General features: G+C 46.6%; 2 protein-coding genes across 7 annotated transcripts in view; one reads left to right on the top strand and one right to left on the bottom strand.

Moving 5' to 3' along the window:
- The window catches only part of Dgk (diacyl glycerol kinase 1), a 650,907-nt gene that overhangs the window by 378,711 nt on the left and 247,052 nt on the right, over window positions 1-25,144 (top strand). The window lies entirely within an intron of this gene.
- Window positions 1-25,144, bottom strand: part of LOC142582265 (nose resistant to fluoxetine protein 6-like) — a 63,763-nt gene that overhangs the window by 20,027 nt on the left and 18,592 nt on the right. Inside the window, exons 3-7 of one of the 2 annotated variants that reach the window (XM_075691750.1) lie at window positions 12,678-12,868; window positions 11,807-11,912; window positions 9,002-9,083; window positions 1,552-1,661; window positions 750-935 (exon numbers count right to left, since the gene is read on the bottom strand). In XM_075691750.1, the coding sequence (XP_075547865.1) occupies window positions 750-935; window positions 1,552-1,661; window positions 9,002-9,083; window positions 11,807-11,912; window positions 12,678-12,868 (675 nt within the window). Of the gene's footprint in view, window positions 1-749; window positions 939-1,551; window positions 1,662-9,001; window positions 9,084-11,806; window positions 11,913-12,677; window positions 12,869-25,144 lie in introns of both variants that reach the window. The other variant, XM_075691749.1, reaches the window with a different exon arrangement.

The following is a 25,144-nucleotide window of genomic DNA, read 5'->3' as shown; positions in this document are numbered from 1 at the left end:
GCCCTCACCCAGTGTTCGTGTTGGTCACATCATGCTTACCTGTAATGTTTTATGTATTTGTGTGCGCGTAAAATAGTGGGCGCCACTTCAAGGTTCGATATATTTGTAGTCATGTAATAAAGATATAATTCGCAAAAGCGTCTACTGCCCTCCGTAATGTTGTCCATGCCTTCTAGCAACCGGCTCACTATCATACCAAGTAGGAATGATGCATGTTGTTCGTTATGAAAGATGACTCTCTCTGAGTTCTATATGAGTCCCTTTTTACCAAATGGCCGATTGTTGTGCAGTTTTATTCGCTTGATGCGCCCTACGCTGCAAAGAATTCTGAAACTATAGCAATGTCGAATACAGCTCGGAAAGGTGGCCTTGTCCTCCTCAGACTCTTACAGCAGTGGTGTCAGTTAGATAATGACATGTCGTTGCTCAATCTTTGAGCCCGCTTTCATGCTTGCAGCATCATGAAATGTGATGAAAGTCACTTTACTTCACCTAACTAAATAACTAAACTAACTAGCCAGGACAATCTTGCGAAGTGTACCTCTTCATATGACATTGACCTTCCTTTGATCAGCTTCGTTCCACCACATTTCTATATGCCTGCAGCCTAAATCGTCCAGCCTCAACATGTTTTCAAAGAAAGAATTTGTTGTGGATGATGTCTACTGTTCATTTATTTTTAGAAAATATTTTGGTGCACTCGACATTATGCGCGGTACCAACGAAAGCGCATTTGTTTCTTGTCTCACCCATGAGCGCTTCGTCCATGTAGATGTGCGTGTGAATGGTGATCACCCAGACCAGGCCGATGACGCGTAGACCGTTGAAGATGTCGAGTCTTTCCCCTTTGCCGCCAGCGCCGCCTTCCATGCGGAACGTGGAACGCGCTGTCCGAAGCAAGGACAGTGTCTGGAATCGCGCCAGAATGCGGCTCCCTGCTGCCAAAGCATGGAAGACCGCGTCGTGTGTTTTTTTACGTGTGCGCGGGGTGGGGGGGGGGGGGGGGGTTAGAAAAAGGGATGGAGAAGCGAATCAGTCAGCCCAGTGACAAAGTTTTGCAACTTTTCGGCTTGATAAATGTACGAGCGACACTGTTCTGCCTGCCACAATGTTTAAATTTGCTCAGACCTACTTTGCGTAACACTGTGAGGTAAGATAGCACTGCGGGGTGCCTTCGACTTCTGATTGCTAGTTAAAAGAAAGAGAAAGAACTCTACAAGATGACACGGTCCTTGACACGCAAGAATGAAAGGAAAGGGTAGCGTCTTAGATCTGCTTAGAACACGTCGTTAGCAAAGAGACATGAACTTTTAGCTATAAATAAAGGCGAATAGAAGAAGGAGAATGACAAGCATAAACAAGAACAAGAAAACACATTTTGTGGCCCGTGCCAAAGAATGAATATGGTAGACGCCTCTTAAGCTGAAGGTCAGGGAACTCGACAGGAACGTTTCTTTGGCCTCGTTTTAAATATGTTCGCTTCTGGGCGAGGCCCGTCATTTTAAGTGCTGGTATTTTGCCTGCGCGGAACTTGTTGTGGATTGCCCTTACCAGCATTTGCGTCTGCTTGCGCTTGGTCGACGAGGATGAGATCTTGTCGATTGATCACATCCAGAGCAGTCGCCAGCACCACCGCGGTCACGAACGCTGCCAGGATAAAACTGATGCAAGAAGTAAAATGTGCATACCTGATGCACCTTGTTCGTTGACGGGTTGATATGTCCAGTGAATCCATCAATTTGCGTCTTAGCAGTGTTGAGCGCGTAAAACAGTAAAGATAAATAAATTATTGGGTTTGATGACCCATAGCAGCTGATACCAGAGGTGCCATGGCGAAGGGCAAATGAGTAATTTGCACAATGCAGGGTTCTTTATCTATGTACTTTTTTCGCGATATTTTACAGGCCCCACGAGGAGCATTGAGTAAGGGGGGCATTGCTGCATGAAAGTTGCACACGAGAATACCGCCAAGATGAGGGGAAATAATCACTGCAAGACAGGGTCACAAATGCATAACTACGGTAGTAAACAAACATTGGATAAATTTGATAACGCACATTGCTCGCACACATAATCATACATCGGGTAAAACAAGCGTAGTTTAAAGCATCAAAAGGAGATACAAAATCAATACTAACAATACTCGGATAAACAGAAATTACATTTTGGGATAACGTACAAAACGTCTCATAAACTTTACCAAACACATTGCTCGCGCACATAATAAAAATGTGTAGTTTAAAACATGAAAGAGGAAAAATATCTGCTTGTCGCTACACCCAGTATACAGAGTATGACACATTTTTAGGACAGAAACTGCATGTTCAGGAGTTGCCTAAATTTATCTCTGTCCGTTTGCGTGACAGTTCTATCGAGAATAGAATACCGTAAACGGATGGCTCGTGGCAAAGCTAACAGATTAAATGCATCCGTGCTTCCGTAGATGCGATTTAAACTTAACTCGTTATTCAGTCATCGTGATATACAACTTGTACGTTCCAGAAGCAAGGACGATGACTTCAATTGATGAACATACTTGTGGAACAAGGACAGCAATGCCACGTCACGACGACTACTTAGTGCAGGAAGTGAAAGATCAAGTTTGATTCGAGTTACGTTTGACTGCCTATCGTTATTGCGCGAAATGGAATTGATTAGCTCGGTTTTGTATGGCTTCTGACATGCAGATTAAATATTCATGATAAGGAGATCATATCGGTGATGCGAACTCGAGCTGCGGACGGACGAAAGTCAGGAAGGCTAATTTCCGGATGTTAGACGGGAATTTACGTAGGTTGCGAAGAATTTACCCTAGTCGTCTTGAAGCATTAGCGCATATGGTTGTTATATGAGAGGCCCAAGAAAGATCTGATGCGAGATTCACGCCTAGATATTTGTACAGTGAAGCTTCCTAAGCTGGATCCGTAATTATATATTAAGAAAAACTCGATTTAAGGTGTCTGCGTTTGAAAGTCATTACTTTGCATTTAGATGAATTAAGTGTCATTTGCCAGGTGTTGCACCTGTCGTTAATGCAACGAAGGCCACCTTGAAGAATAAGGTGGTCCTCAAAGCTGGTAATTCGTTGGTGTATTATACAGTTATCGACAAAAATTCGCTTGCAAGAGGAGATGTTGTTTGGTAGCTCGTTGATGTAAATTAGAAAAATCAAAGGTCATAATACGCTGCCCTGCGGTACGCCGGCAGTTACGTAAGTGAGGAGGGATGTAAAATTGTTCAAAACGGTCAATTGCTGACGATTAGTTGGAAATTTAGAATTAGAAACTATTATAAAGTCAGAAAGAACGTGCAACTAAAGTACGGTGCACGGCTCTTTCGTTTTCTTTCCGCCCCCTTGAATTGCGCCAGCATGTTAACGAATAAGTGGTTCATCCTGTGTCTTGATTGCAACTTGTCAAAATATTGCAAAACTTTGTTGCAGGATGTTATGCATAATTCCGCCGACGCTACTCCTATTTCTTCTTCGCATGTGTGTGTGTGTGTGTGTGTGTGTGTGTGTGTGTGTGTGTGTGTGTGTGTGTGTGTGTGTGTGTGTGTGTGTGTGTGTGTGTGTGTGTGTGTGTGTGTGTGTGTGAGGTGGGTGGGTCGTGCTTTCTTTGTTATACTATGTAACAAGCGCCGAAAACATTTAGGGAGGTGTAGGTGCTGTTACGAACCGCCTGCAAGGGCACCGGCCTACAAAAATTTCCCAGCCAGCTGCGGAGCTGGCGAGCTTTCGAGAAGCGACCGTGAAACCCTTCCCCACTTGCGGCGGCGACTCGTATTCCAGGGGCGATGATGTGCCGCGTCAGCACCCCTTCGGCGCCGCTATGACTAAACGCGGTCGGCGGACCAAGTATTGTTAGTGGATTCGCCGTCACCGTCACGGCTTGTTAGAAGTGGGGGAAATCCTGGGAGAAGATGTCGTGCGGCCGTCTCAAAGGGCTTAGAAGTCATGGTCAGACATGGCGGTCATTGTCTGCGGAGTCAACACTGGGATGAAGAGGCGCCTGCTCGGGGCAAGACCCGTGTCCGCGAAAACCCCCTCAACTTGGTGTGGTCAGTGAAACCTGTGCGGAAGTGAGTGTGTACAAAGGCAAGGCGGCTACGATGACTTTCAAGGCTCCGAATTGGTAGCAGGTTGAACGGCCGTTTTCCCTCACCTAGGGATCTAGGGAGGACATACAACATTTAAGGAGCCATTGGCGGCTCCTTAGGGTGCATTTCTCTTTCAGTCATGTTAGCCTGATGAACTGTAACGTTCTCATGTAAATACTGTAAATAAACCCATATTCCTCGTTCTCGATGAAAACAATTCTCTCCCTTCAACAACGTCCTCAGCGTGGATAAGTTGGACGACGGCATGGGTCAGCTACCATCTATTTCATGCCCGACCCCAAAAATTACAGTGCGTCTTACACGCACAGGTAACTCGTTCGCTTGGATGTGTCATTAATAGAAAGACATTCAGCACAGAATAGACCATTATAGCGATATACGAGGGCAAATCAGAAGGTCCTTGCCTCTATAATTTTGTTAACCAAAATAAGGTGCATACAGGTAGTTGCAAATATAACGTACTATTCTGCGTACATTACACTATTTTTCCACATATTCCTCACACCGGTTCGGACATTTGTCCCATCGCAGCGCTAAATCTGAGTTCGTCCGGCTGACTGTGGAAGCACTGTCGGACTGCTGTCTTGGCTTCATCGTTACACGTGCATCGCTGTCCTGCCAGGAACTTCTTCAGCGGACCTAAAACGTCCAAATCACTAGGGACGAGGTCCGGACTGTATTGTGGGTGGTCCAGATTCTCCCAGTGAAATGACCGGAGCTTGTCGGCGGTTCTGATTGCCACATGTCGCCTTGCATTGTCGTGGAGGATAACCGTGTTGTCCACATCGAGATTCCCTCGGCGTTTTCGCCTGGTGACAGCCGGCAGACGTGACAGTGTGGAACAATAACTGTCGGCATTAACGCCGACCCGCTTTTACCAGTTCATCCTCGCGGGAAATTTTGTTGTCAGTCAGCGACGCACGCGGCCTCCCCCCAACGCTCATTGTCACGCAAGTCTTCACGGCCTTTTGCGGACTCACAACACCACCACCTCACACTTCTCAAAGCGAGACACCTTTTCCCATACGTTGGATGCATATCCCTGTGAATTTCCGACGCAACCAGCAGACTTCGAGTGCTTGCACAGGAGATCACGCTCTCTCTATGGTGCACACCAAGCAGCCAGACCAACCTGAGCACTCATCAATACCACCTGCCCTCTTTGATGCATCTCTGTGTGCCAACTGGACTCCGCCAAAGAGAGGCCACTCTGCTTTATCGCTTATGGGTAGGGGTGGCAATCATGAAATATTACTCGTTTCGCATTGGAATGGCCGACAATGCTCTCTGCAATGCCTGTCTCTGCGAGGAACGCTAGAACACATTCTGTGCGACTGTCCTGAAGATAATGTTCAGAGACAGTCCCTGGCGTCCGTTCTAGCGCATCGTTACAATAGACCATTATCAATTGAAACGATTGTCACATGTCGCCGACAGGAGACTTCGCAGCTGAAGGCGACGAAGGGACTACTTCGGTTTCTGAAAGAGACGGGCTTGGACAAGCGGCTGTGACAGTGATGTCACGTACCACGCAATAGTGACGGACTGTAACTGACGATGTGTGTGCTGTGCTATGTGCTCTCTCTCTCTCTCTGTTCCTCCCCATCTTTCGCCCCCCCCCCTCATCCCGCTCCCATGTGTAGGGTAGCAAACCGGTTGAGTCAAACTTGTTAACATCCCTGCGATTCCTTGTCCACTTTTTCCTTCCTTCCTTCCTTCCTTTCTGTGAATTTCGATTAGTGTCCGTCCCTTGCTTCATAGAAAACGGAACATGCTTCCCTGCTCTTGCGCCGTGGACGTGTGAAGCGCTTCACAAAGGTTATTGTTGCGAATTGGCCTCCTCAAACAGACGGCACCCGGCCGAACCCTTCTACAGCGCCTTCGAAAGAGATCCGAGTCCCGAGCGTACTTGGCCCTTAATACTCTTGGTTGCCTTGGTCTTGACGCTAGAGGTCGAACTAAGAGGTTGAAACCACCTTGGTCTTTTGCGAGCCTCGATTGTTCGTTGGCAGTTCCTCACGTTCGTGCTAAGCGGAGTTCTCCTTTGGCGGCAACGCGTTCGCTCGTACTGGAACATCTTGAAACTGAATATGCACGTCATCTTCAAATTTTTACTGATGGCTCTGTGGACAAGGTCAGAGGATCTAGTGCAGCTGCTTTTCACATTCCCTCTTTGAAGTATGATTGGTCCGTTCGCTTTACTGCAGTCGTGTCCTCCACAACGGCAGAAAGCGTTGCCATTGAGGCAGCTCTCAAAAAGCTACGGTTTTGTACGCCTCAACCTGTTGTCATTCTTACAGATTCGAAATCCGCCATTCAAAGGTTAGAGCACGGGTTCCCTACTGATGCCTTATCTCTAAGCTCCCTACGTTCGGTGCAAAATCTCCGTGTCAAGGGCTTCTCCATACGATTCCAATGGGTGCCATCACACATAGGTATCATAGGCAACGAGATGGCGGACAGCCTCGCCCATAGAGCGCTGTCTGGGAATCCTTTGAGAAAAGTGCCTCAAGAAGACAAGAGACTCTTCAGAGAAGCGGTGTCGTGCCATTTCAGTTCTTTGTGGAGCCCACCTCACAAGCCATGTGTGATCAAGGGTCTCAAAAGAAACCAAGCCACCTTACTGCTCCGCATTCGCACGGGCTCTGCTCGTACCCCTGCGTGGAAGTATAAGACTGGCCTGGCGTTATCACCATTATGTTCAACGTGTGGTGTGTGCGGTGACATAGAACATTACCTAATGTGCTGTATTGTGTATAACGCGGAAAGGAGGGTGTTATTCGGGTCCCTCAAGAACACAGGACTTCCTCACAGCTCTCTTCAGGACATTGTTTTCCCGCGCGGGAACCCATTGTGTAGGAAGGAGGTCTCTCGCCTTCTGTTAAATTACCTAGAGGACACGGATTTGGCTTCCACATGGTGAACTGAGGAGTGACCATTTGTGATTGGGACGTCTGTGTCTGATTATGTGATTTATTTATTTTAAGTGTCGCTACGGTGGAGCAATTGCCGGCAGCAACTGCAAGGCTAATCCCACCAGTAGCCTACAACAACTCAACTCAACTCAACTCAACTCACAACCGCGATCTTCAACAATTTACAGCAGCGCCGTGCCGCGGAGCTATCCACAGATAAGACCGGGCCGCCCCAAGAAAGGACTACCGCTAGGAACGGATATGTTTACTTCGCATTTACACCTGCAATTTGGCTAAAAAAAATGGGGCCAAAGACTTTCTGATTTGCCCTAGTTGAAACGCCACTTGGTTCAAACAGATCAAAAATAATCACGCTCACGAACAGAGCCCTCACACAGCTACCGCACCAGAGCAGAAGTTCAGTTGAGCTTTCATTTATGCTCACACGCAAAATACCAGTAATTCTTATGGTATCAGTACTAAGTTTCCGTGTACATTCCCAGTAGCTTATTACTCTTTGCAGTTCTTTCTCTTCTTTTAATCTTTCCGTCCCCTTTTCCCTTTCCCCAGTGTAGGGTAGCCAACCGGGCTCAGTCCTGGTTAAGCTCCCTACCTTTCCTTTATCATTTGCTCTCTCTCTCTCTCTCTCGATTCTCTACGGTCTTATGTTTATTAGGTTTGCACACCTCTAGGGCACATTTTTTGCTGGCTCGGTGGTCCTTGTGATGCTGAACAAGAGGTCGCGGTGAGGCCGCAAGCTAACCCGCGAACATCCTGAAAGGTACAAAATATACAATACTACTAATAGCCATAAAGATAATGAGTGTGGTTAAACACGTTGAGTAAATGTTATTTCACTTGCATTATCAAGCTTCTACACCAAGTACTTCAGAGAAAAATTAAGCAATGCTTTTAGAAAAGGTAGTATAAGTTTTAATTAAGACGTTATTTCAGCAATGACGCATTATTCGATACAGTGGCAGCGAGGACTTTGCTGAAATTTTCCACTATGTTTTCTTAATTAACTTCAATTAGATAATAAATTGATACTGACATTGGCTGAGATCTCTCTTTTGTAATTGAACAAATTTTGTCTCTAGGTTCTCTTTTTTGCCATGTAGAACACAGATTTTTATTGATTCTATACCCTTTCTTTTTCCCACAGTGCGGCGTATCCAACGGACTGTTCTTCAGGTTAATCTATCTGCCTTTCTGCTGCATTTTCGCACTCTTCTGTCGTGACAGATTTCAGGAACAAAAAAACTTGAAACTGACGCTAATCTCTGCACTGTTGCTAAACAGACACTCCCTGCACGCTTACCGGCTTCGTCACGACAATTTCAAACATATACGGCAAAGTCAATAATTTGAAGCCAATTCAGTCAATATGAGGAACTATTGTAAGCTCCTGATGTCCGCATGCCGGCGAAGCAGCAATCTCTATTGCACAATGTTTGAGAAGTACTTAAAGGTCTTGCTCAAACAAGTGGCAGATTTTTTTGTGAATCAGACATTTTTCGTGGACGTTAGCAGAAGACGCTGATATAACTTACCCTAACAATGCGCAGGCGTAGACTATCGCTAACGCCCCTGTTTTCTTCTTTTTTTGTACGCGTATTTGTCGCGCGCGTCAGCATAAAATTTTATGCCGATCTGTATTGTCTTTCGTATGAATGTTGTTAGCAACGCTTCCTAGTCTTATGCGCTTTTAATCTCGATCACATTTTCGCGCAGATCACGTTTTCTTTCTTTCTTGTTTTATGTGCCACTTGACCAAACGTAACGTCAACCAGCAAATATCGTCTCAAATGTGTTTATCCCGGAGGACACGTCCCGCGGGGACGAATGCGAGCCCTTGCTGTTTTCCCCCCGGGTCTGCTGCACTGCAGGATGACAGAGCAGGCGTCTCAATGGATGCGTTCGCTTTTCGTGTGCATGGCGAGCGGGCGTCGAGGCGAGTCACTTACATGACAAAGATGGACGGCTCGTCGGGCGGAACATTGTAGTCGCAGGCGGAAACGAAGCTGGACAGCTTCCACTCCGACAGGGCTGCGAACGTCGCAGAGGAAAGTTGCTCAGCTGAAGCGCACCAAGAAATGTCATCTCGCTTTGCCGCGGCCTTGTTCGCGCTTGCCTCATATTTATTGGGACAGCGGAGCAAGATTGGAAAGAAAGTTTCAGAAAAATAGAAATAATAAATGCGATTGCTTTGATATTCTCTCGCCTTCCAAGCTCTCCTTCTCTTGCATTTTTCTTTCCATTTTTCTTCCAAGAAAACTAGAAAATTAGAGGAGTGCTACAAGCAACGGTAATCCCTAGACACCACATAGGTTTATGCGTGTTTCTGGTGGATTTCTACAACACTATCGTTTGTTTTTTGGAAATTCATTCTCGATTTTCTTTTTATTGTGGCAGCATGCTCCTCGAATTCACTGGGTTTCTTTGAGCTGGGATCTGAATAATTGCAACTGACACGGACACCTGAAAGAAATTTCCGGTAATAGAGCTATAGGTAAACGGCTATTCGGCGGATAAGTTTGTAGCTTTGAAGAAAAAACCAATTCGTGTGGCTTGGCTATACTGATATATATATATATATATATATATATATATATATATATATATATATATATATATATATATATATATATATATATATATATATATATATATATATATATATATATATATATATATATATATATATATATATATATATGTATATATATATATATATATTTCTTTATATAGAAAGGCGGTGTTTGGCACATACCACAATTCTATTTCTTGACCTAGAAATCTCGAAGAAGAGGTGGACATTCCTTCCGCAAGGACCCAAAATTCATTATCGAGAAGCAAGAAAATTTCACCGAGTTTGAACTAATTACTTCGCGGCGCTCATTGCAATTCACGTATCGCAATGTTTCCTAAACAAAAGTAAAGGGAACAAGCGCATTTTTAACGCAAGTATGAAGGCGCATTTGTCGAAACTGGTGTCATCATTTGGGTTTTGTTCCAAACGGATATGCCTTCCAAACTCACCGGCTACAATTCGTAAATTGAAAGGTGCACCATAATGTAATTAGTTAAAATATTAATTAGAACAATTTTGTTGATCAGTCAGTTGGCTATTCGAATTTTTGTGAAAGTAATGCGTGCCTGAGGAATTCACTTAAACGATTATAATTGTGCTTTCTGCCACAGTTAATTATTAAAAAATTCTTGTTAGTCTAAAAAAAAAACGTGACATCCGTATTATTGTTTAAATTTGAAACACAGGCCGTGGCACGAAGGCATCACGCTGTACGCAACATGTGCGGATGTGCACTTCTTGTTTCATGATATCGAATTAAATTAAAGAAGCGAAAAAGGAAGAACATGCAGGGGGCTCACCAGAAAAATCTACGCGGCGTATGCCGTTCAGGAAAAGGTTGCAATGCGTGAACACATCGTCCTTAGCACTGCTGAACGGCGTGATTAGTGTTCTTTGCTAAATAGTTCTCCGATTGCTTACTCATCTTCTGAATACCGCAGCCACTGTTTCTCTTCCTTTTGTTTGACATCTCTGTAGTTGTTATACCGCCGCAATGTGTTATTTAGTTAATATTACGCCCAATTATTTGTGTAGCTGTGCCGCTTTTTGAATACTCGTGCTTAGCGCCATACCAAATTTGTGCCAGCAGTTTTAAGAGTGTACGATGATGTGTATTTTAATAAAATATTTGTAACGTCTTAGCGCCTGCCTACAAGATTCACTATATTTCGTTCCGCACTTTTCCCTGTTAATAAAACGGCCATCCTTGAAATTCGGTGGAACGATGGTCAGGGGCTGGCTGCTTATGTATGCACTGAAAATGACTCAATGACAAGTACGAATTGAAAACAAACGCCAGAACACTTATGGTCATGTTTGTATATGGCAGACAGGATGATGCCTTAAGGAACACATACGTGAACACAGTGACAGCACATCTCTGGAGCATTTCCCGCCATTGCAACAGTTGCTATAATATGTTTTTAAAGTAACAGTGGCAATTTGTGTTATTATGTACACCTATATCTTATTTATTTCTTTTTTTAGATGTCCTGGTTGTGGTTTGCCTGCTAATTTGATACTTTATTTTTGGTTCTATACGTATTTCCAACATGTACGGCTTGTCCTCAGTTATCCATTTTTGCCTTCACTGGACAAGCGTTTAACGCATTTCTACATTACTGTTTGATTCTTGTTTTTATATTCCGCCATCCTATTCAAATTCTTTGTCTTCTTCAGCTGTATACATCTATGGGCCCTTTGTACCAAGTGTCCTAACGAGTGCACTTCATTTGTAATCGATACAAGTGCATCGACATTAAATGCTCGTATTGTGCCTGTGTGTGTGGGCATGCATGTGTGTGCGTGTGTCATTTTCGCCCGTCTGTTTATTTAATAATCAAAGGTGTTAAAAATCCGGCAAGTGAAAAGTTCCAAAAATTTTGATCTCATGAATTATATATCAATAAACCAGGAGTTCCAAATGTAAGGCGGTATTTGAGCAAACAGCTTTTATTATATTTTTAATGCCACGTGCGTCATGGACATTTCCGAAGATCTCGAGTTTTAAGAAATAACAGACATAGTTTTTGTGTTCGTCTGCGAGTCATTTGCAGTGCACATCTAAGAGTCAAATATAAGGTTTGACCTGACAGTAGTGCCTGTTCGCGCGAAAATCTTTTCAATAAGGCGGCCTCCGGGAGTCCGTTTTTGGGAGAAATATTGAGCAGTCAGCCACCTTCGTTCAATATGGTCGTGAAATCGTCGTCGTTGCACGATGATGGGATGCAGGCGCCTATCTTCAACGCCGACTGCTGGAAGGCGAACAGCTTAGCATTTTTTTGCTGCAAAGTGAAGGAAACAAGAGTTGGTTATAGCACAAACTGGCACACCACTATACGAATAAATTTCTCGTTAGAAAAGCTACACATCCAAATGCAATTTGCTTTACGTTGAACTAATTTGCTGTGCAAGACAACTTCTGAAGCTTTCCAGAAATACTGCAGCTACGCAGTTGTATAATGGCGTTGTCACACGGCCAATTTCGATCGCAATTGAGTCGGATTCGAATCAAAATTCCCCACCGTGATTTTCTCCCTCCCGCAGCTTGCGCAAAAGAGCCAATCTTGGTTGAAAATTATGATCCGAATAGGGCTCGGTCGCGGTCGAAAGTGTCCGTGTGACGACGGCATAAGCCAAATGGGAAGGGTTTGAGCAAAGCTGTCGGTACCATGTCCATGCACAGACTAAAAGACGCACGGATTTGTAATTCACGTATAGCATGTCGATAAGCCTTTCAAATGGTCAAGGTGTTGGATGACCACCAGTAAGGGTGCCGAATGTTGCGCATAGTGAAACACGGTTGTGTTCGCTCTCACCGTTTGCAGTGAAAGCGCCAAGTTGGCAGGAAATTTTCAATATAACTCGGCTCTGTTAGCGGCGCCGTGCATTTGACGTCGCTGCTCTTGCTTGGAAGGTAAGCAACTGGAGTATTAGCGCCACGGCAATCCTAGCGGCAACTGGTCGCGTGAAAAGGGCCCCCAGTCGTTTCATACCGATATATTCCGTAGTAGTGTAAAACGTCAGCGGAATAACGTGGCCTCGCTTACCTCTTTCTGGCTGATCTCCGGAAAAGGGGGCAGCGGATCGGCGTTGAAGACATAGAGCGAGCAAAATTTCCTCGCAACGACGTCGCCTCTCTCGTCAACGATTCCCGCAGCGAAGCACTCCTTGTGCGAACCGATCTCGGCCAATGAACCGTGGAGAACTCCCGTCGGGAAGGAGCCATGCGAGTCCAGCACTGAGCAGAGAAGCCATGGAAGAATAACCACAAAAATTTATTCAAGCGCCGATTTATCTATTTATTAATTTATTTATTGATATAGGTTATACGGCCCAAAAGTGCACAGTGCTCTGTGAGAGATGCTTCGTGAATAATTTTTCTCAATCGAGCGTTAGTGCGTTGCGCCTACATTATAATACAGCCGAGGTCAGAAATCGAACCAACGACTTCCTCCTCAGCGGGAAAGCCCAATTATACACCGAGTCATGGCGCTGGGTAAAGACGATGTTATTTTGTACTGTTTTACTGTACTTCTCAAGTGTGTATAGACGGCTCTAAGGTAGCCTACCTTCCCATCTCTGTGTACTAATTAAGCAACAATAACGACAACGTGTAAACCGTTACTTCAGATTGATTGATTGGTGGAATAGCTTATGTGCAATATTGTGCAACGAGTGTCATCCCTGCTCAAGTTCTCTGCTTCCTCTCCGTACAAATTTAGCGCTCCCATTTTCGCATAAGGTCAACCACAACCTTTTCCGTCCAGGTGTAAGCATGAAATACCCGTCGGCATGTGTGTGTCAGTGGGGTAATTCTGGCGCGTTCTTCCCTGAAAGGTTGTAAACATGAGCCAAATGTGCCACGACGGAGATATATATTGCGCTATTGATCTGTAACTTAGTACGTGAGTTCATAATTTATTGTTCTTTATGACGGCGTATTTTAGGTCGTCCGACACACAAATCACCATAGTGCGTTTGTGAACGCAGCGGGACGCGAGCGGAACCACAAAAGCCGAGATAAAATGCTTGTTGCGATGTCGGCAGGCGCTTTCTTGCATATTGTCTGTGGCGTAACTCTAACTGTGAGAAATGTTAATGGATCCTGTAATTCAATCCTAAAATTGGTGGATGTCTTCTGAGTAAGGAGCAGTTGGTTGCCTTAGCCGATTGCTCTGTCAGCCACTGTTACAAATCGAATGTAACATGGAAAGGTTTGAATAGCGGACATTTAAAACAATTTTAAGGACATATCTGGACATTACAACGGGAAAATAATAACTGCAATACCGGAAGTCCGTTATGCAGCAGCCCCTGGGTTTTGGCAATAGTATTGGCATTTTGGCTTTGGCCTTTCTTAATTAAACAATAAAAGTGCATTTGTTTTTTCGATGAATATCTTTCAAGGTACTATTAGTATTATTTAGGGACTGATCTTACTGTCAGGGGCGCGACTTTAAGCCGTTTGAGCAATTTAACCGGCTTATTTAGTTCTTATGCGTGAACGGAAACAGCGAGACAATGACAAAGCACGGGAGGTTGTGGTTTCATTTCCTGCTTGGTAAAATCCGTGTTGACACAAACACACACATGAACAGACACACACGAAAGCTTGGCAAATCGATATGTAGTGTTTTTTTTTTTTCTCTTGTCAAACTATTCATAAAATTAAAATGCAGATCTGTCACAAAAGCGAGACCGAACTGTGCCAACGCGTGGGCAGTGTTCAGAGAAAAGAGCAAGAGAGTGAGGACAGGAAGACAGAAAAGGTGGAGCGGGGAGCAGCGTATTTTGAGCCGTTATTCAAAGCCTGCACGAAGGAAGGTTGTCAGCCCTTAGGCACGCGCGCGTTCTTTTGCGTGCCTTCGATCAGCATAAGCTGCTTAGCAAGCAATTACGTTCCCTACTTGGCCAAGCGCTCGCCAGCCGCCGCGGCCAGACGCATAATCCTGAGTGCACGGCTTTTACCTCGCACCCTTGTCTCCTCGTTTAAGCGCTCATGCCGAAGAAAACTGCGTAAGCTTGTAAAGAAGGATGACGGTCGCAAACGATAGTTCTTGTCGCGAGATGACTTAAGATGTGCAGGGAAAACTGCGTTTTAAGCAGAGGCAGGAGAGGCATATGCTTTTACGTGTAATGCGCTTTCGTGGCGGCATTCGGCTACTCATCGGTAGATGGAGAATGGTCGAAACAGATGGCCAATTCCCAAGTACTGAGAACGTGCCTGTAATACCATTGAGTATCCGTTAATGGAGGTGCTCGATACGTAGCAAAGTCACGATTGAGAGAAGCGAGACAAGTCTAATGAAACAAGACGAAATTTCATTCTTAATGAATGCAGTCGTGCCTAAAGACGCGATTCAGCACCCACATGGTTATTCATGAGTGCCAGATTTGTTAAGTGCTACCACATGCTCGACGGTATTAGTATCAGGCCATCTCTGTCAACAATTTGTAAGAAAAAGAAACGTCTGACAGTAAGGTATTGCTGACGCAATCGGTGGCCATGGCTGCCGCTCTCCAGAGCTTCTAGAAGCGCCACAATGGACCAATTTATGTTTTGACATACTCGGCAATCTGAAGGCAGCGTCACTGTGTCCTTCTTGAGGAGCAGTGAGCAAGTTCGTTCTATGTTACACGTGCAACCAAGTCACCATGAACCCGACACTTCCTTCCAATACACAATGTAGGAGATTATCAATGTAGCGGCAGAGGAACTGTCGACATAAACAGAGGGCCTATCTCGGTGACAGTAGATAATGCCGCCCATAGACACAGCTAGGCTCAGCTAAAATTTAAATTTCGAAACACTTCTTTCGCGTTGGCGGACAAATATTTCCGCACCAACTTAGCATCACCAGGAATCTCTGCTGATGCTAAGTTGTAAAGTGCTAAGAAAGCACTTTACCTACTCATACGCTCCCAACACTTTTACTTACGCGTATGCTCCGGCAATACAGCATGATTGCTTTCCCACATGTGCTTTAATTCATCCGCTTCTCTTTCCATCTACCTCCCCTTACCGACATCATCAGTGTAGTGTATCAAAACAACTGCTCTTTTCCGCAGAACCTTCCCACTCTATCTCGCTTTCTCGCAGCCGCCTGTTGTGCACAAATTTCAAATAAGGGTGGTGCCGAAAAGTGGTAAACTTTCTTGAAAACTGCGCATTTGTCGAAGCATGCGTGACTCCGTGCTTCCTGGTTTACAACGATGGCGTGTGGCTGCGAGTGCTCCTGTGGACAAGGGCTGTGAGCTTGAGGCGAACTGACGCCAGTTCTTCTGGCATTCCTCGACTATGTCTGCTTCCTCGGCCAATGGTAAAGCTCTATAGCAGCTTCGTAAGGGGAGTGTAAGCCAGGAGTTCAGAAAGAGCACAACCACTTATATTGCGAACGCCGATGCAGCATCATAAAAAAACAACGTTATTAGGTGCTTCCATTTTCACGCATGGGAAAAGCTTTTCTCGCCGTTTTGCAGCCTTCGTAGAGCTATTCTGTGACGTAGCTTCAAGATAGCTTCGTTTTTTAGAAAGGCTATGGCGCGCATGCAAAGAAAAAAAACAGCAAGTCATGACTCCTCTCACTGTGACCTAACGTGCTACGGAGCAACTTGTTACTACTTGTTACTCCTGTACAACTTGTGACTAGGGCTTGTTACTGAACGCCGTTTATTAAGACCGAGAGAGACAGAGAGAGAGGGAGAGAGAGAGAGAGAGAGAGAGAGAGAGAGAGAGAGAGAGAGAGAGAGAGAGAGAGAGAGAGAGAGAGAGAGAGAGTGGATTACAAGAAAATCTGAATTAGCCATGAACGCCAGGGGCAGATACGATAGTGTTCGTTCTTGTTTTGCTTGACAACTCCTTCTGGTGATTTGCAAGCATAGTTAGAAAACAGACAAGCCAGAAATTAAGGCAATAATAAACGTTAAATGAATTATTCCTAAAAAATTTCGAGAGCAAAATGTTAACACTAGGCATTTTCACAGAATTTTCCAAAGCTTTTGAGTCTGTTAACTACGAAACCCTATTTGCGAAATTAGAGCAATATAAGATAGCATTATATAACAGTAACTTCCTTCCACATGTTGATCATTATAACCTGTTGTGAGGTACGACATCGCAAACAAACATTTGTTTGTTTAAAACACTGCAAAAGAAAGCAGTCCGGCATATTAGTAGTGCTGCATTTGACGAACATACACTCGAAATATTCCGTGTTCTTAATGTGTTCCCTAATGAAAACTTTTATTAATATAATTTTGTCTTGAGTAGTAAAAAGTATTTTTGGTCTATCAATACAGTTTTCAGAAAGTTGTTCAACTTAAATGAATGAACGGAAGGGTCGTGCGAATTTAGAAACCGAAATCAGTGTATGTTGCCTTTCTGAAAACTAAATATGGTTTGAAGGTATTGCAGAACCAAGTGGTGAGAATATTAAACTTGTTATATGCTTCTCATTTAGTAAAGCAATGGAGGGGGCTAGTTGGTGAACGTTCGTGGTTATATTGCGCTCAGTTTTACACAGACGACATTAAGTGAAGGACAGGACGTGGACGGATGTAGCGCAATTTTTTGGATGTAGAAGCCCGATGTACTCGAAATAACATTTAGTAAAGCAATGAAGGGGGCTAGTTGGTGAACTTGCGCTACGTCCGTCCTGTCCTTCACTTCATATCTTCTGTGTAAAACTGAGCGCAATGTAACTATGAATGCTTCTCATACTGAGCGGAAGACTATTACAAGAAAGACGTTGAAAACAAATTTAATAAATAAAGCTAAACGTTTATAGAAATACAATTCGCAATTCTGGTTACCATATCTCGAACCTCTTTATGTTGTCCCTTTAGTTGCGCTTTTTTTATTTACCACTGGATAATCCCGATATTTCACTATAACTACCTGTGTAGCGTAAATCTTCACGCATGTATCTACATTTGTTTATGGATTGTGCATGAAGAGCACCTACTATACAGTATGTGCGGGTAAAGATGTTTTTTATATATGTATATTTATAAATGTACAGATGCGGATATGTTTGGCACTTCTGTAATCCATTTTTCGATTTTGTATTCGCTGTAACTGGTTGTTATAGCTGCTGTGCAGCTTTTTGTTTTTGCCCTTGCACTTTCTTATCTTTTTTTTTCTTTGTGGAAAGGCGAGAAAATGCGGAATAAAGTTGAAAGTTAAAATGGTATGATACAGCTTTATTAAAGAGGCATGGCTCATCGGCCTATTAAGGTTAATGGAGAATGCTGATCGGGGGAGACTTCAACGCACTCCATACGGAGGCGGGCTACGAAAAGGACTCCGTTCGAGGCACCGCATTGGTAGGTGCAGCGGAGCGAGCCGGGTTACTTCTGCAGAACAATCTTACTACCCAACTCGTCATGCACTACACCCGCAGCACTGCAACACGACGCCTGACCTGACGTGGGCGCCACAAGGACTTGTGCCGGAATGGTAATGTCACCCAGACACTATGGTAGCGACCACTAACCTAGTTGGATCTACTTTTATAAAGCCGCCAACCGAAGACTCAGGCGTCAAATTCGCACCATTAATTGGGCAGCCTTCGGGGAAAAGATAGACAACTACGAGCGATCGTTGCTTTTGGTGCATGGTACGCTTGCAGTGGGCCAGCCGCACAGCTGCACGGGATCTTGAAGGCAACATCGACGTTCCTTCACCGGACGCCCATCTACTCAACTTGTGAGACCACAGGACCCAGCTTCAAACCAGCTACTGCGCCAACGGTCGTTGCTGCTAAGACTTGGTCGAAGCTAGCCAGCTCACTAATACCGCATGAAGCTATGGTCGCCAACTCCATCTGGACCGTTGTGAAGAGCACTGTGCTTCTTTGAACGAACACACGGGTTTCTCAAAGATGTGGTCCACCTTTCGTGTCATCAATGGCAGCGGAGGCGGAGGCGAGCTCCACAGAACACAAAAGTCATCCTGCTAGCCACCGGGTTAAAACCACTCGAGTTCCAAGATGAGGCTGCACATACTCTTTTTTCCACAACCGGCAGAACTCCCAGTGCCCGTTTTGTACGAACATGACCGAGTACTCTTCGAAGAGGGCATAAATTCCCCCTTTTAGCAAGATAGAATTGTTTGCCGCCCTAAATGCTGCTAACGCGCAGAGTACACCAGATCGAGACGGCCTAACATGGTCGGCAGTTTTGAATCTAGACGAGAATGATCTGGATGACCTTCCTGTGTTTACCGACGACGTCTGGACCACAGATGTACTGCCCGACAACTAGAAGCATCTAGTGGTGGTGCCTATTCCTAAGTCTGGAAAGACACCTGACCGTTTGACGCACCTGTGTCCTATCTCACTCAAATTCTTCTTGTGCAAGCTGTCGGAGCGCATGGTTTTGGCTCGCATCACCTACGACCTGGAGACAACACGATGGTTTCATCCGCTTCAGATCGGATTCCGCCAAGGCCTGTGCACGCATGGCAGTTCGTACCTTCCGCGCAAGACTACGCACCTACCTCGTCGCAATCAGGATGTAGAACCCCATATCTTGGTGGCAGTTGACTTAAAGAAAGTATTTGACACTGTAACGAATGAAGCGGTGATAGACGCTGCTCGCGCAGCAGGGCTAACTGGCCGCCCACTTAACTTCATGAAGAGTTTCTTGGAGGGACGCACCTTTGAAGTACGCATGCAGGGCATGGCGACACGGCGCTACAGTAATGCAGTAGGCGTGCCGCAAGGAGCCTTCCTTTTCTCGAGGCTCTTCAACATATCAATGGCCCACCTGGCATGGCAGCTCGAGGAAGTGGATGAGCTGCATTTTACAGTCTACACGGGCGACATTACGCTGTGGACGTCTTGCGAGGAAGGAATCACCGATCAAGTGGCCGCACTGAACACAATCCTGGACATGAACACAGCATTCCTGGAAAACACGAGGATGAGTTCCTCCCCTGAAAGGCCTCATACATCATCATTAGTGGCCACGAAGAACACCGCCACAAAATGCCTTTACACTTCGTGGGCAGGACCATCCACCCAGTGACCGAATGCTACGTTAACATTTTTCGTGTGCCAATAACAGCAGACGGTCAGCCCGACATATGGATCCGGCAATTACCTCCAACTTGGCGCCGGATCCTTCATTTTATACCGTGGCTATCGTGGCTCCTTGGCCACGATATTCGTGGCTACTTGGCCAAGACAGCCTGCCCCTCTGTTCTGGCTACGCTGGTGTCCCGTGCAACACATGGAGCCCTTGTGTACAGACTGACGAAACAACACGTCTAGCAGCTGGAGGTGCTGTACAACGAGGCACTGCGCGTTGTCAGCGGGCTGCTGCGCCACCCATGGCTAGATGATCTGCGACGCTGTGCGCAATTCTCAACACATTATCGAACATCGGCCCTATGTAGATCAGCTCCGACGCCACCCGACTTACCCGGGCCGCGCTCTCCTACGCGCTCTTGGTAAAACCCAGCATTTGGAGTTGGAGCCCGAACCACTGACGCCATCTTGGGAGACACATACGGAACTGGTCGAGTCACGACCTCTGCCAGGGCGCATGGACCCGCGCCGCCACCCAGAGGGCAGAAAGTGCTGCGCAAATCTTCGCATGGAGAGCCTAGCCAGCTGCTTTCCACTCCCCTTTGCGTGAACGCTGCCTTCCGCACGACGCCCGGCGGCACGCGAGCCGCAGTTGGAATACACCGCCTCGACGCTGGAACCACGTGCGCCCTAGAGTATGTATTTGGTAAGCAAGAGCCACCAGGCGTACTCAATCACCGTCGATGTGCTGGCTGTGAGTGACGCACTGCACGAAGCCTTCGAAGAGCCCCCACGTACTTCACAAATTACAATATGTACCGACAGTCAGGCGTCGGTGCACGTATCACGCACCCACCACACTGATTCCATCGCAATGAAGATAGCAGAAAGTTGAAATAATGCACCGGTCGTGGGCGGAATGGTTGAATAACCTTCTCCAGGCAGCTGTAATTTAGCAACCTGTCTCCTCAACATCTGCCATTTCCAATTGCCGTTCTCTACTGTTAAGCGCACTTCGAGAACAGGCGGTTGTTTTTCATTCACGTCTGCCAAAGTCTGGCCCATAGAAAGGCGTCGTAAGACATAGCTTAAGTCAACGGGACATTAAAAGCACCTGCTCGAGTTTGGTCGCATTGCGAAAACAGTGAAAATCTTTGTCATTTGCCCGTTTCTTGTGCTTTTTAAAGCCGTGGTTATCTGGGCACCGTCTATTTTTATAGAGGGCGCAAAAAAAAGAAAGAAAGGAAGACGAAATAAATAGAGTGGGGAACCAAGACTTCGCGTGCGTCTTTATATACATGTGCTTTCGTGATCTTCGAAAGGCCCCCGGCAGCGATGACATGTCATCCGCACGCGCTGAAGGACCATAAGTTGCGCATTTGGATCATGTTTTCAGAAACCAGAACGAAACGTAATGCCGCAAAACTACAATGTTGTCCGTTTGCTACCGGCAGGGACTGAGACGAATTTGCTGTGGTAAAACCGGATTTCACTTTGAGTTCTGCCATCTCCAGAGTGTCTCGCTCTGTGCAGAAAAAAAAGATAAATAAATAAACAAAAGCGATGGCCCGATATAACATTTCATAGCTAGCACACCTGAGGCTGAAAGCAACTCTGGTGTGACTCGCAAAGCTTCCGACAAAAGAAAAGATTATATAACGCCGTTAGGTGCTTATTCGCGGCAGCTGAGCCATGTGGCAAGCAAGTTCGTAAAAAAGATGGAACAGCACGAAAAAAAACACAAACAGAATCAAGCGGCGCAGGATATTCATAATAAAAAAAACGATTTTCAGACAATTATCAGTTTCGGCTTGACAAACAACCCATCGTTAACTCATATGAATAATAAGCTCATATAAAGAAAGCTAACCCAAGGACTACATGAGTGTAGTGTAACTATTTCATTTGGTCGCTTTTTTTTTTGCTCGTCCAATAGTTGGTACAGAAATCGTAAAAAGAAATGTGACGTCGTGTCCTTGCTCGACTTGTTAGTAGTCTCCACGGCGTAAGGCGGAAAGCAAGTAATGTACAGCTGTGTTCGAGTAGCTGAAAACACTCCAATTTTAAAGTGGTTCCTCTCGAATTATGCGAAATGCGCTACGAATTACAGCAGCAAGCTCCTCGGCTGTCGATGTCGTTTAGTGTGATGCCTTGAACTTCAAGTGGGGGACTTTCGCAGGAATGATCACTGATCCTGTAGAATCGTGTACGGTGGCTGAACCACCAGTATGATCGTTGTATTTTTCGTACAGCAAGATCACCAAAAGCTGTTTGAGAGCTCGTGATGAGAGTTGTGCTTTCATTCGAATTCCTGGTACTATCAGTCGAACTTGAAGCAAAGCCAAGCTCCAAGGCGGAAACAGAATTCTCGCTACAGCTATGTAGTCTCGGTGTATACACGACAAGACAGTATTGTGTGACAAAAAGAGGCCCGTAGTCGGTCTTGTGACAGTGTGATAAATGTTCGTGGGCCCAGGTGCTCAGCACACAGTGAGAAGATATGGAAAACTTACATTGCCCTTATCACTTGTAGGTCAGTGTGCGTACGGCATTTACATATACACAAATAGAAGAATACATACGACACTTAAACAAGTCTAGAGCAGGCTTCGCGGTTCTGTTCTAGTCGTCCGCGGCTATGCGGTCAAGTTCACTGTGTTGAAGGGCCCGATTTCACAAGACTGGTGACTAACCACGGCCCCGGCTATGTCTTCACGGTACTCCGAATGACCGCGGCCGTGACGTTTGGTGGAACTGCCGCGCCCCGGCACCGGCGGAGAGGGCGATGTAGACGCTCATCGCTCTGGGCTCGAGGAACGTTACAGGCCCGCTGTCGGCGAGCTCCTCTGGCTCCTGCCTGCGTAACAGGGCCGGCAGCACTGCTGACGGGCACGCGAACTGCCGCGTTGGGTCCGTTTCGGCAACGGCTTTCACGGGGAGTCACCGGGGTCGTTCCGTGGTCTCGAGCCTCGGACGGTTGCCCTAGCGGACCGTTAGCCGCTTATGCGTGGGCTCGCCCAGCTCTGTTTCAAAACAGGCGCCAAGGCGCACTGGCAGCCGTCTCGATCGCCTCTAAATTAAGTCTCGCCAGCTCGTCGCTGGCCCGTGCTCGTTCTGCAGACCCGTCCGAATGCGAAGCACAGCGCGCACTCTCCTCGCGCACCACGCCACTGCAATCCATCACGCACACTTCCTCTTCGTCCACTCTGTTCGCCGAGTCCTACCTCGACCACATGGGCCTCAAGTGCTCTTCAGCCAAATCGGAGCTGCTGCCGTACTTTCCAAAAAGACAAGACAAAAGGCCCAAGGGGTGGAAAGACCCAACCGAGCGCAACATCACCGTCCGCACCAGAGACGGTCGCCCCATCCCCAGGGTCGACTTCATCCGAGTACTGGGAATGTTAATCGAGGAGGCGAATCAAACACTCAAACGGTACACAAGCTGATGACAAAGACGGACAACGCGATACGACTCGTACGCAGAGTGGCTAACCGTTACCGTGGTCTCAAAGAATACAATCTGCTACGTCTCGTACATGCGATCGTCCTACGTCACTTTACCTACGTCGCAGCAATGCACAAGTGGAAACAGTCGGAGCGTGACAAGCTCAATGCACTCATTCGGAAGGTAATGAAGCGGGCCCTCGAGGCTGCCCATCACCACGCCGATGTATCGACTCCTCGAACTCGCTGTGCACAGTACGCTCGAAGAGATCGCTGAGGCTCAGGAGAGAGCGCAGGTAATACGACTGACGACAACGAGGACGGACCGCCACATCTTGCGCGAGCTCGGCTAGTTCTCACCGAACACACAGGATCTACCGGAGTTTACACCGGTTCCCCGTGAGCTCCGCGACATGATCACGATCGCACTCATTCCGCAAAAATTACATCCGGAACACAATCGAGGCAGGTGCCTAGACCGGGCGACCGCATTCCACAAACGCATAGACAAGAAAGCGGACGAGGTCGCTTTCGTAGATGCCGCCGTCTACCGACGCAATCGAGCCTTCTTCTCAGTCGCGGTCGCGTCCTCACAGCGGACCCTAAACGCCGCCACGGTACTCATACGCGACCCCGAAGTGGCGGAGCAATTGGCCATAACCCTGGCAATGCTCGACGACAAGCGAGAGGTAATATTCAGCGACTTGAGACTGGCCATCAAAGCGTTCGAGAGAGGAGTCGTCTCCGACCAGGCGTTACGCGTCCTCCGTGTCGCTGATCCGAGCACCTTCAAGCACCACACCTCATTTGGTTTCCCGCCACCTAGGTGGGATCCCGGGCGCCCCGCCCAACCTCAACGACACAGCCCACGACGCTGCGCGTGCGCTTGCCGACCGCGCCGTCACCCCCCTCGACGAGTTGGAGGCGAACAGGCACGTTCCAGTAACGCACAACGAAATAACTAAACACTTTTACTTGGGACGACGTCTCTTTCTGCCCCGCAACCAAAACTAAACAGGCCGCAGGAGATAACACTACGCTTGTTACAGACGCATGCCTATCCCAACCCCGCCACGTTACACATCATCTACCCGGACGTCTACCCCGACGATGCCTGCCTCTCGTGCGGCGACATGGCGACACTCGCACACGTGCTTTGGGCGTGTAGAAACGCTCTGCCTGACTCTAAAGTGGTAGAAGACCCTAGGAAGCCCGCTACTCCATACCAGCAATGGTACGCCCAGCAGGACCACGCAGCGGGCGCCAGGTAATCCCTGTCGGTCCCTGCGTGGGAGACGCCCACTGCGTGCTGAAGTGCATCCTGCAGGACCTTTAATAACGTTTATGCGATCTAAATTCTTATCTATTCTTCCCTTTCATGCCACCCCAATTGTAGGGCAGCCAACCGAGCACGTCCTTGGTTAAACTGCTTACCTTTCCCTCTTCATTTCTTTGTGTCTCTGTTCGTCCAGCAGACTCGTCTCCACTCGTCACAGGCAGTGCGGCTAGATAGGGAAAAGAATGGGGCGCGAGCAGTGTGCTTGACGTGTACTCTGAGCGCTTCCATAACAATGTGAATATTGGCTGGGTAGTCATGCGCAATTGGAATTGTTTCTGGTGTTGATGTACATTGTAGAAAGCCTAGACAGCCCCTGAGCGCCTGGGCCTGATCACTTTCGATTGTGTGGATGTTCTGTAGCTATTGGCCAGCACTGCCAAGCTTTACCTCAGATACCCGAGAAACAGCGTCCTGTAAAGTTGCCCCATCGCGTGTACTGAAGTACCCCAGGTGTTTCCTCCAAGAAACATGAAAAGTTGAGAGATGGCAGTCAGGCGCTTTTTTAGGGAAGGCTACATGGAGACTCCAATAGATGTCATGGTCGATGATTACCCCTAAGAACCTGGGCGTCCTGATATGAGCGATATTTTGTCCATCGGTGCGTAAATATATACGCATGAAGTCATTCGTTTCCAGCTGAAGGCGACCAATGCACATTTTTTTCTGGGAAAATATTGAGGCCTTGTTCGCTAAGGCGCGT

Source organism: Dermacentor variabilis, chromosome 5, assembly GCF_050947875.1.
Source record: "Dermacentor variabilis isolate Ectoservices chromosome 5, ASM5094787v1, whole genome shotgun sequence".
In the NCBI taxonomy this organism is placed as follows: domain Eukaryota; kingdom Metazoa; phylum Arthropoda; class Arachnida; order Ixodida; family Ixodidae; genus Dermacentor; species Dermacentor variabilis.
This window is presented reverse-complemented; position numbering and strand designations above follow the sequence as displayed.